Raw genomic sequence first — 13718 nt, 5'->3', positions numbered from 1 at the left:
TATTGCTGAGCTCCATAGCAAAGATTCCAGCCCCTCACTGCAGTGATCAGTAGGGAGTGGCAGCAGATCTGCCTTATCTAATGGAACTGTCTGGAGGTCGTCTATTACAGCAGCCAGAGCTGCAGATTTCTGTTTATTCAGCCCTGAATCATGAAGAGCAAAAGTGTTACCAAAATACCCATGCCCACCATGCCCACCAGCCAGCGTCTAATGATATGTCACTCTGCCACATGTGACCCTTCAGATACGGCATGATTGTATGCACTTTATTTACTACTAGCTGAAGAGCCCGGCTTTGCCTGGGCATAGTAAATATCTGTGGTTAGTTATAGCACCTCACGTCTCTTATTTTCCCATCATGCCTCTCATTTTCTTCCTTACACCCCTCATTTTCTCCCTTACACCTCTCATTTTCCCCCTCACTCCTCTTATTTTCCCCCTCACTCCTCTCATTCCCCCCTAACACTTGTCATTTCGACCTCACATCTGTCATTTTCCAATCACTCCACTATTTTCCCTCACTTGTCTCATTTTGCACTCACACCTTTTCATTTTCAACTCACACCCCTCATTTTCACCTCAGTATATACATGTTTATCATCTCCCTTATATATAGTATACACTTGTATGTCTTCTCTTGTATATAGTATATACCTGTATGTCATCTCCCCTGTAAATAGTATATGCCTGCTGTATGTCATCTCCTCCTGTATATAGTATATACCCATGTGTCATCTCCTGTATAGTATATACCTGTATGTCATCTCTTCTGTATATACTATATACCTGTCATCTCCTCCTATATATAGTATATACCTGTATGTCATCTCCTGTATATAGTATATACCTGTGTCATCTCCACTGTATATAGTATATATGTGTGTCATCTCCCCTGTATATAGTATATACCTGTCATCTCCTCCTGTATATAGTATATACCTGTCATCTCCCCTGTATATAGTATGTACCTGTATGTCATCTCCCCTGTATATAGTATATACCTGTGTCATCTCCTCCTGTATATAGTATATACCTGTGTGTCATCTCTCCTGTATATAGTATATACCTGTGTGTCATCTCCCCTGTACATAATATATACCTGTGTGTCATCTCCTCATGTATTAGACCGCGTTCACACGTTATTTGGTCAGTATTTTTACCTCAGTATTTGTAAGCTAAATTGGCAGCCTGATAAATCCCCAGACAACAGGAAGCCCTCCCCCCTGGCAGTATATATTAGCTCACACATACACATAATAGACAGGTCATGTGACTGACAGCTGCCATATTTCCTATATGGTACATTTGTTGCTCTTGTAGTTTGTCTGTTTATTAATCAGATTTTTATTTTTGAAGGATAATACCAGACTTGTGTGTGTTTTAGGGCGAGTTTCATGTGTCAAGTTGTGTGTGTTGAGTTGCATGTGGAGACATGCATGTAGCGACTTTTGTGAGATGAGTTTTGTGTGGCGACATGCGTGTAGCAACTTTGTGTGTCGAGTTGCATGTGACAGGTTAGTGTAGCAAGTTGTGTGCAGCAAGTTTTGCACGTGGCGAGTTTTATGTGTGGTGCATTTTGAGTATGTGCAAGTTTTGTGTGAGGCAACTTTTGCATGCGTTGCAACTTTTGTGCATGTGGCAATTTTTCCGCGTGTGCAAGTTTTGCGTGTGGCGAGTTTTCCATGAGGTGAGTTTTGTACGTGTGGAGAGTTTTGCGTGAGCCTACTTTTGCATATGGAGAGTTTTGCGCGTGGCGAGTTTTGAGCGGCGACTTTTGTGTTTCGACTTTTATGTGGCGAGGTTGGTGTATGTGTGGTGAAATGTGTCCTGAGGGTGGTATATGTGTTCAAGCACGTGGTAGTGTGTGGCGCATTTTGTGTGTGTTCATATCCTCGTGTGTGGTGAGTATCCCATGTCGGGGCCCCACCTTAGCAACTGTACGGTATATACTCTTTGGCGCCATCGCTCTCATTCTTTAAGTCCCCCTTGTTCACATCTGGCAGCTGTCAATTTGCCTCCAACACTTTTCCTTTCACTTTTTCCCCATTATGTAGAAAGGGGCAAAATTGTTTCTTGAATTGGAAAGCGCGGGGTTAAAATTTCACCTCACAACATAGCCTATGACGCTCTCGGGGTCCAGATGTGTGACTGTGCAAAATGTTGTGGCTGTAGCTGCGACGCCTCCAACACTTTTCCTTTCACTTTTTTCCCCATTATGTAGATAGGGGCAAAATTGTTTGGTGAATTGGAACGCGCGGGGTTAAAAATTTCGCCTCACAACATAGCCTATGACGCTCTCGGGGTCCAGACGTGTGACTCTGCAAAATTTTGTGGCTGTAGCTGCGACGGTGCAGGTGCCAATCCCGGACACACACACACACACACACACACACACACACACACACACGCTCACACACACGCTCACACACACGCTCACACACACGCACACGCACACGCACACGCACACACACACACACACACACACACACACACACACACTTAGCTTTATATATTAGATTGTGCTATGAAATGGAAATCCTTTATGATCTGAAGCAGAACTCTTTATAAAGACAGCTTAGGCTGGGTGGCCACTATGAGATTTTAACCCTTCGTATTTTTGCTGTGTCAAAAACAGCGTCTTAGGCTATGTTCCCACGATGAGGTTTCAGTGAGTTTTTGATGCTGCTGATTTCCTACATCTCTATTACTTAAAGCGAATCTTGTCACCCCCCAAATCAACGGTGAGCTAAGCCCACCGGCATCAGGGGCTTACGTATCTACAGCCCCCTATGTAACCTAAAAAATGAGAAAAAAAGGTTAGATTATACTCACCCAGGGGCGGTCCGGGGCCTCCCATCTTCATCAGATGACGTCCTCTTCTTGTCTTCACACTGCGGCTCCGGCACAGGTGTACTTTGTCTGTCCTGTTGAGGGCAGAGCAAAGTTCTGCAGTGCGCAGGTGCCGGGAAAAGTCAGAGAGGCCCAGCGCCTGCGCACTGCAGTACTTTGCTCTGCCCTTAACAGGGCAAACAAAGTACGCCTGCGCCAGAGCTGCGGCGTGAAGACAAGAAGAGGACGTCATCGTAAGAAGATGGGTGGCCCCGGACCACGATGCCCATCGTATCGGGACCGCTCCTGGGTGAGTATAATCAAACCTCTCTTTCTCATCTTTCAGGATACATCGGGGGCTTATCTACAGCATTACAGAATTCTGTAGATAAGCCCCTGATGCCGGTGGGCTTACCTCAGCCGTGATTTTGGGGGTGACAGGTTCCCTTTAATTTAGGTTACCTGCGTTTTCTCATTGCATGTTTGTGTGCATTTTTTTTAACATTTTTAATAATGCGTTTTCAACTCTGTGTTTTTTGTTTGTTTTTTCTGTGTCATACTTTAAATAAAGCTGTGGAAATGCACGTAGACCGCACAAGACTGTATCAATAAAGTTTTGTCAAAGCAAAATAGCAAGAAGTATCAAAAACAAAGCAGCTTTATGTAAAACCTGACAAACCAAAAAGAGACCACAAAAAAGTGATAAAAACTGCATGTGAATGGCAATGAAAAACCGCAAGTAACCTAACTTACTTAATAGGTGCTGAAATTCTGCAACATCAAAAACTCACCAAAGGCTCCTCGTGGGAACGTACAGTGCCTACAAGTAGTATTCAACCCCCTGCAGATTTAGCAGGTTTAATAAGATGCAAATAAGTTAGAGCCTTCAAACTTCAAACAAGAGCAGGATTTATTAACAGATGCATAAATCTTACAAACCAAAAAGCTTTGTTGCTCAGTTAAATTTTTATAAATTTTAAACATAAAAGTGTGGGTCAATTATTATTCAACCCCTAGGTTTAATATTTTGTGGAATAACCTTTGTTTGCAATTACAGCTAATAATCGTCTTTTATAAGACCTGATCAGGCCGGCACAGGTTTCTGGAGTTATCTTGGCCCACTCCTCCATGCAGATCTTCTCCAAGTTATCTAGGTTCTTTGGGTGTCTCATGTGGACTTTATTCTTGAGCTCCTTCCACAAGTTTTCAATTGGGTTAAGGTCAGGAGACTGACTAGGACACTGCAACACCTTGATTTTTTGCCTCTTGAACCAGGCCTTGGTTTTCTTGGCTGTGTGCTTTGGGTCGTTGTCTTGTTGGAAGATGAAATGACGACCCATCTTAAGATCCTTGATGGAGGAGCGGAGGTTCTTGGCCAAAATCTCCAGGTAGGCCGTGCTATCCATCTTCCCATGGATGCGGACCAGATGGCCAGGCCCCTTGGCTGAGAAACAGCCCCACAGCATGATGCTGCCACCACCATGCTTGACTGTAGGGATGGTATTCTTGGGGTCGTATGCAGTGCCATCCAGTCTCCAAACGTCACGTGTGTGGTTGGCACCAAAGATCTCGATCTTGGTCTCATCAGACCAGAGAACCTTGAACCAGTCAGTCTCAGAGTCCTCCAATTGATCATGAGCAAACTGTAGACGAGCCTTGACATGACGCTTTGAAAGTAAAGGTACCTTACGGGCTCGTCTGGAACAGAGACCATTGCCGTGGAGTACGTTACTTATGGTATTGACTGAAACCAATGTCCCCACTGCCATGAGATCTTCCCGGAGCTCCTTCCTTGTTGTCCTTGGGTTAGCCTTGACTCTTCGGACAAGCCTGGCCTCGGCACGGGAGGAAACTTTCAAAGGCTGTCCAGGCCATGGAAGGCTAACAGTAGTTCCATAAGTCTTCCACTTCCGGATGATGCTCCCAACAGTGGAGACAGGTAGGCCTAACTCCTTGGAAAGGGTTTTGTACCCCTTGCCAGCCTTGTGACCCTCCACGATCTTGTCTCTGATGGCCTTGGAATGCTCCTTTGTCTTTCCCATGTTGACCATGTATGAGTGCTGTTCACAAGTTTGGGGAGGGTCTTAAATAGTCAGAAAAGGCTGGAAAAAGAGATAATTAATCCAAACATGTGAAGCTCATTGTTCTTTGTGCCTGAACTACTTCTTAATACTTTAGGGGAACCAAACAGAATTCTGGTGGGTGAGGGGTTGAATAATAAATGACCCTCTGAAAAGACTTTTCACAATTTAAAAAAAAAAATAAACAAAGAAATAACATTCTTTTTTGCTGCAGTGCATTTCACACTTCCAGGCTGATCTACAGTCCAAATGTCACAATGCCAAGTTAATTCCAAATGTGTAAACCTGCTAAATCTGCAGGGGGTTGAATACTACTTGTAGGCACTGTAGCCTTAGTCACAACTAATAGTCGTGTGATGATAAAGGACGATTCACAAAATAATAATGTGTTACTTGGAAGTCTTGGGGATAACTTACTGATCGCTGCTGGCTGCAAAAATGTGCATACCCCACCTCTACTCCATTTATGCATTTCTTGTTCTTCTAGATGATGCAGTGTTTGAAGTTGGGTGCCTTATCTAGAACTACTGCCAGCACGCAAATGAATGTGCAGAGTTCGCGCTCACATGCCATATTCACAGTCCACCTATGTCAAACACGAGTTTGTCCAAAACTTGATACAGTAAGTATAATCTGTTTCTACGATTTTAATGAAATGAGCATCCACCCATAAAATGACATAATCCGTGATCGTACAGACGTCATTCTGTGCTATTAATGACACAGGCTTCCCTTTAGGGCTCGCTCACACGAGCGTAGCACTCTGACCAGTGTTATTGTATAGGGCAGATCACATCTGTAGTTATTTTTTCTTGCCGGTTTGGATCTCACACACCCATACAACTCTATGGGTCGGTGTGAAACATCGGACTGCACTTGGATGTCATCTGAGTGCAGTGTGATTCCCGTGGACTCCGGCATTGAAAAAAAGATGCAGAAATGAGTTTCTCCGTCTCCTCCAGAGCTGTGCTGAGATTGTCTGATGCGAGAGGATCGGAGCACTGACACTCGGCTCCCGAGCTGTGCTGGAGCAGTATCATTAGCATATCACATCCGATGCTCTCACATTGGATATTATACGCTAATGTGACCCCGGCTTTACATGTAGTAGATGCTCCTTTGTTATTCCTGCATACCTGCGCATGAAACCATTGTTATATTGGCGGTCACAGTTATCTGTTTGTATAGTTGTTTTGGAGGCATGCTAGCCATATGTATCGTAAGCAGATGGTTGTTTGTGTTTTACTGCTACTTAAATATCTTCTTTCAAAGGTTTTGCTTCTCTCTTTTTTTTTTATTTACAGGAGAATGACTTGGATAATAGGATAACATCCGAGTCTACACAAATGAACGAGTTTGAAACCCTTACTGCCAAGTTCCATTTTGTTGATTTGGCTGGCTCAGAGCGACTTAAACGTACAGGAGCTACAGGAGACCGAGCTAAGGAAGGAATTTCTATCAACTGTGGTCTAGTAAGATTAAGGGCTTATTTCACAATAGACTACTGTATAACTAACCTCCCTGCCATTGAATTCACTAATCCTTTATTATAAAAAAAAAAAAAAAAGATACATCTGTAAGGTGGTGTGAGCTTCATTACATTAACACCGTGGCATCGGGTTTATTCACCGATTCTATCGATCTATCTGTCTCTCTCTATATGTCTGTCCGTCTGTCTGTCCGTCTAACTAATATAATATATATTTTTTTTATTCTTTGTGTATAGAGACGCTGATATAGCAAGAAATGGACTAAAAACAAGACCATTTTGTCTCAATAGACCAATACCACTCCAAATAAACTCGCTAAATTGATAAATTGAGAATTAGGTCAGCAAAGGTGAGTATATTCTAAAACTTAACTTTTAATAACTAGCTATAAAAGGACAAAGATGGTCATACACATAGTGGTGAGTTTTTGGCTCCGTGTATAGAGCACTCCAAAGTCTGCCAAGACCACAATGGTGGATATAGGCCTTAGTTACTCTAAAAATGACACTGGGACCACAATGACAGACATCAGCCCCTTACATAAGGTCTCACAGTACACAGTAATAATGCATGAATAGTCAGTCAGCCAGGTATAGCCTGTATAGGACACCAGCTGTACTTATGTCCACCACTGTGGTCTTGGCAGACTTTGGAGTGGCTCTATTCTCCAATCCCAAACCCATCACTGTGGATTTGGCGTTTTCTCTTATGTTTACCTTTGTAATACATGTTCTTTTTATTCTATGTGTATGACCTTTTATATCTAATTATTAAAAGTTAAGTTTTAATTATACTCCCCTTTGCTGACCTACTGTATTAAAATGTGATCAAAACTGTCAGGGTAAAACAATCCCATCACGTACAGCAATAAAGTGAGTTATGATATACATCAAAGTGTTGCAATCATTATATGCAAAACTAATGATCTTTATAAAATAATTACAATTAGACTGTAGAGAGGGTAGTGCAAAAAGTAACCAATACTAAATTGGAGAATTTCTCCCAACAAATGTATTTAGTCTTGCATTTATTGTATGAGAATCAAGGAAAGAGGAAAAAAGTAAAGAACGAGAAGAAGGGGAGAAAAAAAAGGGGGAAAATGGGTAGGTGGTTAGAGGGGTAAGGGGGTAGGTTTGGGAAATGCCATAATGTTGAATAAGACTTGCAAGCACAATTAGGCGTCTGAAAGGAATAATTCTCCATATTTCCTGGACTGTTTGAATTCCTTCCAGTAGTGCCAAGTTTTGTATAAAGTATCCTGTCTATTTTAATAAAGAAGCCATTATGTCCTTCATCATCATTATTATTATTATTATTATTTATTTTTATAGCACCATTGATTCCATGGTGCTGTACATGAGAAGGGGTTACATACAAGTTACAAATATCACATACAGTAAACAAACTAACAACGACGGACTGATACAGAGGGGCGAGGACCCTGCCCTTGCGGGCTTACATTCTACAGGATTATGGGGAAGGAGACAGTAGGTTGAGGGTTGCAGGAGCTCCGGTGTTGGTGAGGCGGTAGCTCCGGTGTTGGTGAGGCGGTAGCTCCGGTGTTGGTGAGGCGGTAGCTCCGGTGTTGGTGAGGCGGTAGCTCCGGTGTTGGTGAGGCGGTAGCTCCGGTGTTGGTGAGGCGGTAGCTTCGATAGTGATGAGGCAGCAGCGGTGTCAGTGCAGGCTGTAGGCTTTCCTGAAGAGATGAGTTTTCAGATTCCGTCTGAAGGATCCGACTGTGGTTGATAGTCGGACGTGTTGGGGCAGAGAGTTCCAGAGGATGGGGGATATTCGGGAGAAGTCTTGGAGGCGATTGGATGAGGAGCAAATAAGTGTGGAGGAGAGAAGGAGGTCTTGGGAGGACCGGAGATCACGTGAGGGAAGATATCGGGAGATTAGTTCAGAGATATATGGAGGAGACAGGTTGTGGATGGCTTTGTAGGTCAGTATTAGTAAATTCTGAATTTTAGTAAATTAGTAAATCCTTCATGTGCAATGACAACTAATCTAATCCCTTCCCAAACTGATTTGCCCTAATCTTCTCCCTACAGATCCAAAATGGCTCTGTGAGGATCGATGAGAACTCAGTAGAATCAAGAGCTGGGGAGAGATGATGGGATGGCAAGAGAAGTTTATGTATCTATGAGTTGGGGCAGCACCAAATAGTAGGGTTAGATCTTAATGTAGGAACTTAGTGTTGACTAAGCACGGCAGGGCTCGGAGAGGGACCAGCAGGAAACTCTGCCTATCTAAACCCAAGTCTTTGGAGTGACATGCCGACACCAGTCAATTACTCAAGACATATGAGTTTCTAGATGGCACAAACTCAAATCGGGTAGACCTAAGCCTCCCTAATTTTTGGGTCTACAAAGAAGGGCATGCTTAAGTTGGAATTCTTATTAAGTCATTAAATTGGAATCTTTATTAAAGGGCTTTGCTATGATCGCAATAATGATGGCCTTGCCTTAAAATAGGCCAGACGTGTTAAATCAGTGTGAGTTTGGCTCTCTGCACTGTCGCCATCAGCTTTTTTCAAGGGGCCATATTTCTCAGTTAAGTGCTGCAGTCTCTTAGTAGTGGCTGTCTTAGTATTGAAGCATTGTCCTATTAATGGGACATCCTAACAATACGTAGTACATTTGGGTATGCTGAGAGTAAGGGTACCGTCACACAGTGTCATTTTGATCGCTATGACGGCACGATTCGTGACGTTCCAGCGATATACTCACGATCTCGCTGTGTCTGACACGCTTTTGCGATCAGGGACCCCGCTGAGAATCGTACGTCGTAGCAGATCGTTTGAAACTTTCTTTCGTCGTCTAGTGTCCCGCTGTGGCGGCATGATCGCATGGTGTAACAAAGGTGTGCACGATATTGTATACGATGTGCGCATAGTAACCAACAGCTTCTACATCGCAAATACGTCGTGAAGTTATCGCTCCAGCGTCGTGCATTGCGAAGTGTGACAGCAGTCTACGACGCTGGAGCGATATTGGAACGATGCTGGAGCGTCACGGATCGTGCCGTCGTAGCGACCAAAGTGCCACTGTGAGATGGTACCTTAAGAACTAATCTTATCTAATCTATAGATTAGATTAGATTAGATATCTAATGTTATCCAGGAAACCCCCTTTATTATTTTGAAACATCTTAATGTAACTGAATAATTCCTTCGGCAACCTAACATAGGGCCAGAATATGTTTCAGTGCTGTTATCCTGAGAGGGCGTCGAAGTGAATAAATGTGATTGTAGATTTTGAATATGTTATATTTCCTTAATGAGTCATATTTTTTCTTTTAAAGCTGGCCCTTGGAAATGTGATAAGTGCTTTAGGAGACAAAAGTAAAAAAGCCACGCATGTGCCTTACAGGGATTCCAAGCTGACCAGGCTACTCCAGGACTCCCTTGGCGGTAACAGGTAATATACACTGCAGTACTGTGCAAAAGTTTTAGGCTGGGGGGAAAAAAGTGCTGCAGAGTAAGAATGCTTTCAAAATATTGTTAAGTTTATTTTTTATCCGTTAACAAAATGAAGAGTGATTAAAGAAAATGTAAAACAAATCATTTGGAGTGACCAGTGATTGCCTTCAAAACACAAATTTATCAAGGTGCACTTGCTGGTTGTTCTTTTTAGAGTAGGTTTTTATTGAAAGTTTGAAAGTGAAACAGAGTAATAAAGCCCCAAGATACCAACTTTTTATTAAGAAAATGTGAAAAGGTGAGTGACTGGGGGAGAGGAAAGGAGAAGGATTGGGAGGTGGGAAGACCAAGAGCGAGTCGAATTCTGCTAGATGTAGTTTATTAAGAGGAATCAGGGTTGTGGGGTTCAGAAGGCATAATGGTGACGAAGCCCAAGGGGAGTATGGCTCCTGTATTCTGCCCAGGTTGAAAAGACTTTCTCCGACAGACCTTGTCTGTTAGTATAGCTGATAGTTTCTCATTGATCATATCGCTGAAGATTCATCTTTAGCTTCTGAGAGGTCTAGCCCTGGTTTTCTCCAAGCTGAGGTGATAGGTTGCTTGGCTGCTTTAAAAAAAGAAAAGAAATAAGGGTGTGGGATATTTAGTAAAGTCTCACAGGTGCTTTTCTTTTATGGTACATGTCGCTTGTATATTGGCAGCCTGTGAAGCACTGCGATGAGTAGCTAGGAACAGGTTTGATCACTCTGTCCAAAGTCAGATTCTATCTCATCATAACTTTATAATTTATTTCCAACATCAAAGTACTGAGTAAACTGCCTGTGTTGGAGGACCAGATATGTGTCCACTTTATGTCTATTAAGGTAGTACCAATATCAGATTCCCAGTGGGAGGTGTGGGTAAGAATACATCTGTGGGTACTATGGTTTAAATGAGGATGGAGGAGTGAAGGCGAGCCCAGAGCGTGAGAGTTTAAGTCGCATCTCTGCTCAAATGGATTGAGTGTGGTGAGGTTAGGTTACTTAACCCCTTCACGACATCCCTTGTGTATATACGGCGCAAGTCGGAATCTGGTGTAATGTGCAGACTCACGCAGCAAGCCCGCCCCATACCCAGCAGGTGATAGCTGAGTATTATAGCCAGGACATGCCGCTAACAATCGCAGGGTCAATCTCTGACAGCAGCATTTAACATTCGCCAACATGCCTGCCTGTCATTACCTTTTTCCATCGGCGCGCCCCTGGCATGATCACCGGTCACCCATAGGGTTGTCATGACAGCTGGGTGGTCAGCTGATGACCCCCATGTTTGTCAGTACGGACTGTGATTTCTGCTACATGCAGCGATGCCTTGAGAGTTTAAAAAAACAAAAACTGTCAAATGGACAGTAAAATCTGGTGCTCCCACCACTGCCGCAACAAGTGGCAAGGGATCCGCCAAACCTATGCCAATAGGGATACAAAAATCAATCAATAAAAATTGCAATGTGCGCTGAATATAAAAGCGGAGTATACTGGTTATTAAATATCCAACTTACAAGCTTAGTAGTCTGGAGTTCAAATTGCCTGAAAAATGAGTGAATGAATCCATACTGCAGAGAAACTCTACGCAATCACTGACCATCCAGCTGTGGGTTTCTGGTATCCATAATGCAAAGTATCTGAACACTCACTGATAATCCTCCTGTATGTTGCTGGTATCCATAATGCAAAGTATCTGAACACACTCACTGATAATCCTCCTGTGTGTTTCTGGTATCCATAATGCAAAGTACCTCAGCATACTCACTGGCAATCCTGCTGTGGGTTGGTGGTATCTGTGCAAATAGTCCTGAATGGATAGGGTGATTGGAGTAAAACGTATCCGATTCTACCTGTAGAAAACTTTCAGTGTAGTTTGGAAAGTAGTCTGTATCTTAGCGGCGCTCCGGCCGGCAGCTGAAAGTTGCTGAGCAAACACTACTCCGTGATTCATGACGTTACCAAACGACAGAAGGTTCAAAGAACATAAGGAAACGAGTGAGCCTATTCTTTACAAAGGTATCATCCTTCTTCCTTCAGAATCCCTCAGCTTTTATTCTCAGAGTTATAGAGGTTGGACCACAGTGCACATTGCAATTTTTATTTAGTATTTAAAAAATTAAAGTGTGCTAGACAGCAAGGCCGTCTTATAATTCTGGTGCGTTTATCTTGGTAAATCTACCTACAGTTGTGGCCAAAAGTATTGACACACCTACAATTCTGTCAGATAATACTCAGTTTATTCCTGAAAATGATTGCAAACACAAATTATTTGGTATTATTATCTTCATTTATTTTGTCTTAAATGAAAAAAACACAAAAAGAATTGTCCTAAAGCAAAATTGGATATAATTCCACACCAAACATAAAAAAGGGGGTGGACAAAAGTATTTGCACTGTTCGAAAAATCATGTGATGCTTCTCTAATTTGTGTAATTAACAGCACCTGTAACTTACCTGTGGCACTTAAAAAGACGAGAGAGACCTGTAATTGACATCATAGGTTAACCACAACTATAAGAGTCAAAATGAGAAAACAAATCCAGAAAACCACCTTGTCTGATTTTGCAAGATTTTTTTTGCAAATTATGTTGGAAAATAAATATTTGGTCATTAACAAAAGTTAATCTCAATATTTTATATATTGCTATATATCTTTTGTTGGCAATGACAGAGGTCAAACGTTTTCTGCAAGTCTTCACAAGGTTGGCACACACTGTTGGTGGTATGCTGGCCCATTTCTCCATCCAGATCTCCTCTAGAGCAGTGATGTTTTGGGCTTGTCGCTGGGTAACATGGAGATTCAACTCCCTCCAAAGGTTTTCTATGGGGTTGAGATCTGAAGACTGGCTAGACCACTCCAAGACCTTCATGTGCTTCTTACGAAGCCACTCCTTCATTGCCCTGGTGGTGTGCTTGGGATCAATATCATGCTGAAAGACCCATCCACATTTCATCTTCAATGCCCTTGCTGATGGAAGGAGGTTTGCACTCAAAATTTTACGATACGTGGCACTATTCATTCTTTCATGTACAGTTGTGGCCAAAAGTATTGACACCCCTGCAATTCTGTCAGATAATACTCAGTTTTTTCCTGAAAATGATTGCAAACACAAATTCTTTGGTATTATTATCTTCATTTAATTTGTCTTAAATGAAAAAACACAAAAAGAATTGTCCTAAAGCCAAATTAGATATAATTCCACACCAAACATAAAAAAAAGAGGGTGGACAAAAGTATTGGCACTGTTCGAAAAATCATGTGATGCTTCTCTAATTTTTGTAATTAACAGCACCTGTAACTTACCTGTGGCACCTAACAGGTGTTGGCAATAACTAAATCACACTTGCAGCCAGTTGACATGGATTAAAGTTGACTCAACCTCTATCCTGTGTCCTTGTGTGTACCACATTGAGCATGGAGAAAAGAAAGAAGACCAAAGAACTGTCTGAGGACTTGAGAAACCAAATTGTGAGGAAGCATGAGCAATCTCAAGGCTACAAGTCCATCCCCAAAGACCTGAATGTTCCTGTGTCTACCGTGCGCAGTGTCATCAATAAGTTTAAAGCCCATGGCACTGTGGCTAACCTCCCTAGATGTGGACGGAATAGAAAAATTGACAAGAGATTTCAACGCAAGATTGTGCGAATGTTGGATAAAGAACCTCGACTAACATCCAAACAAGTTCAAGCTACCCTGCAGTCCGAGGGTACAACAGTGTCAACCCGTACTATCTTTCGGCATCTGAATGAAAAGGGACTGTATGGTAGGAGACCCAGGAAGACCCCACTTCTTACCCCGAGACATAAAAAAGCCAGGCTGGAGTTTGCCAAAACTTACCTGAAAAAGCCTAAAACGTTTTGGAAGAATGTTCTC

The 13718-nt window shown here is 42.5% G+C and overlaps 1 protein-coding gene across 10 annotated transcripts in view; it reads left to right on the top strand.

Moving 5' to 3' along the window:
* The window catches only part of KIF21A (kinesin family member 21A), a 237285-nt gene that overhangs the window by 92795 nt on the left and 130772 nt on the right, over positions 1–13718 (top strand). For all 10 annotated transcript variants that reach the window (XM_069765004.1, XM_069765002.1, XM_069765000.1 and 7 more), the window contains exons 5-7: positions 5398–5532; positions 6215–6382; positions 9704–9819. In XM_069765004.1, coding sequence (XP_069621105.1) covers positions 5398–5532; positions 6215–6382; positions 9704–9819 — 419 coding nt within the window. The remainder of the gene's footprint in view (positions 1–5397; positions 5533–6214; positions 6383–9703; positions 9820–13718) is intronic.

Source organism: Ranitomeya imitator, chromosome 4, assembly GCF_032444005.1.
Source record: "Ranitomeya imitator isolate aRanImi1 chromosome 4, aRanImi1.pri, whole genome shotgun sequence".
Classification (NCBI taxonomy): Eukaryota; Metazoa; Chordata; class Amphibia; order Anura; family Dendrobatidae; genus Ranitomeya; species Ranitomeya imitator.
The sequence above is the reverse complement of the archived record's forward strand: the minus strand, read 5'-3'. Positions and strand labels throughout refer to the sequence as shown.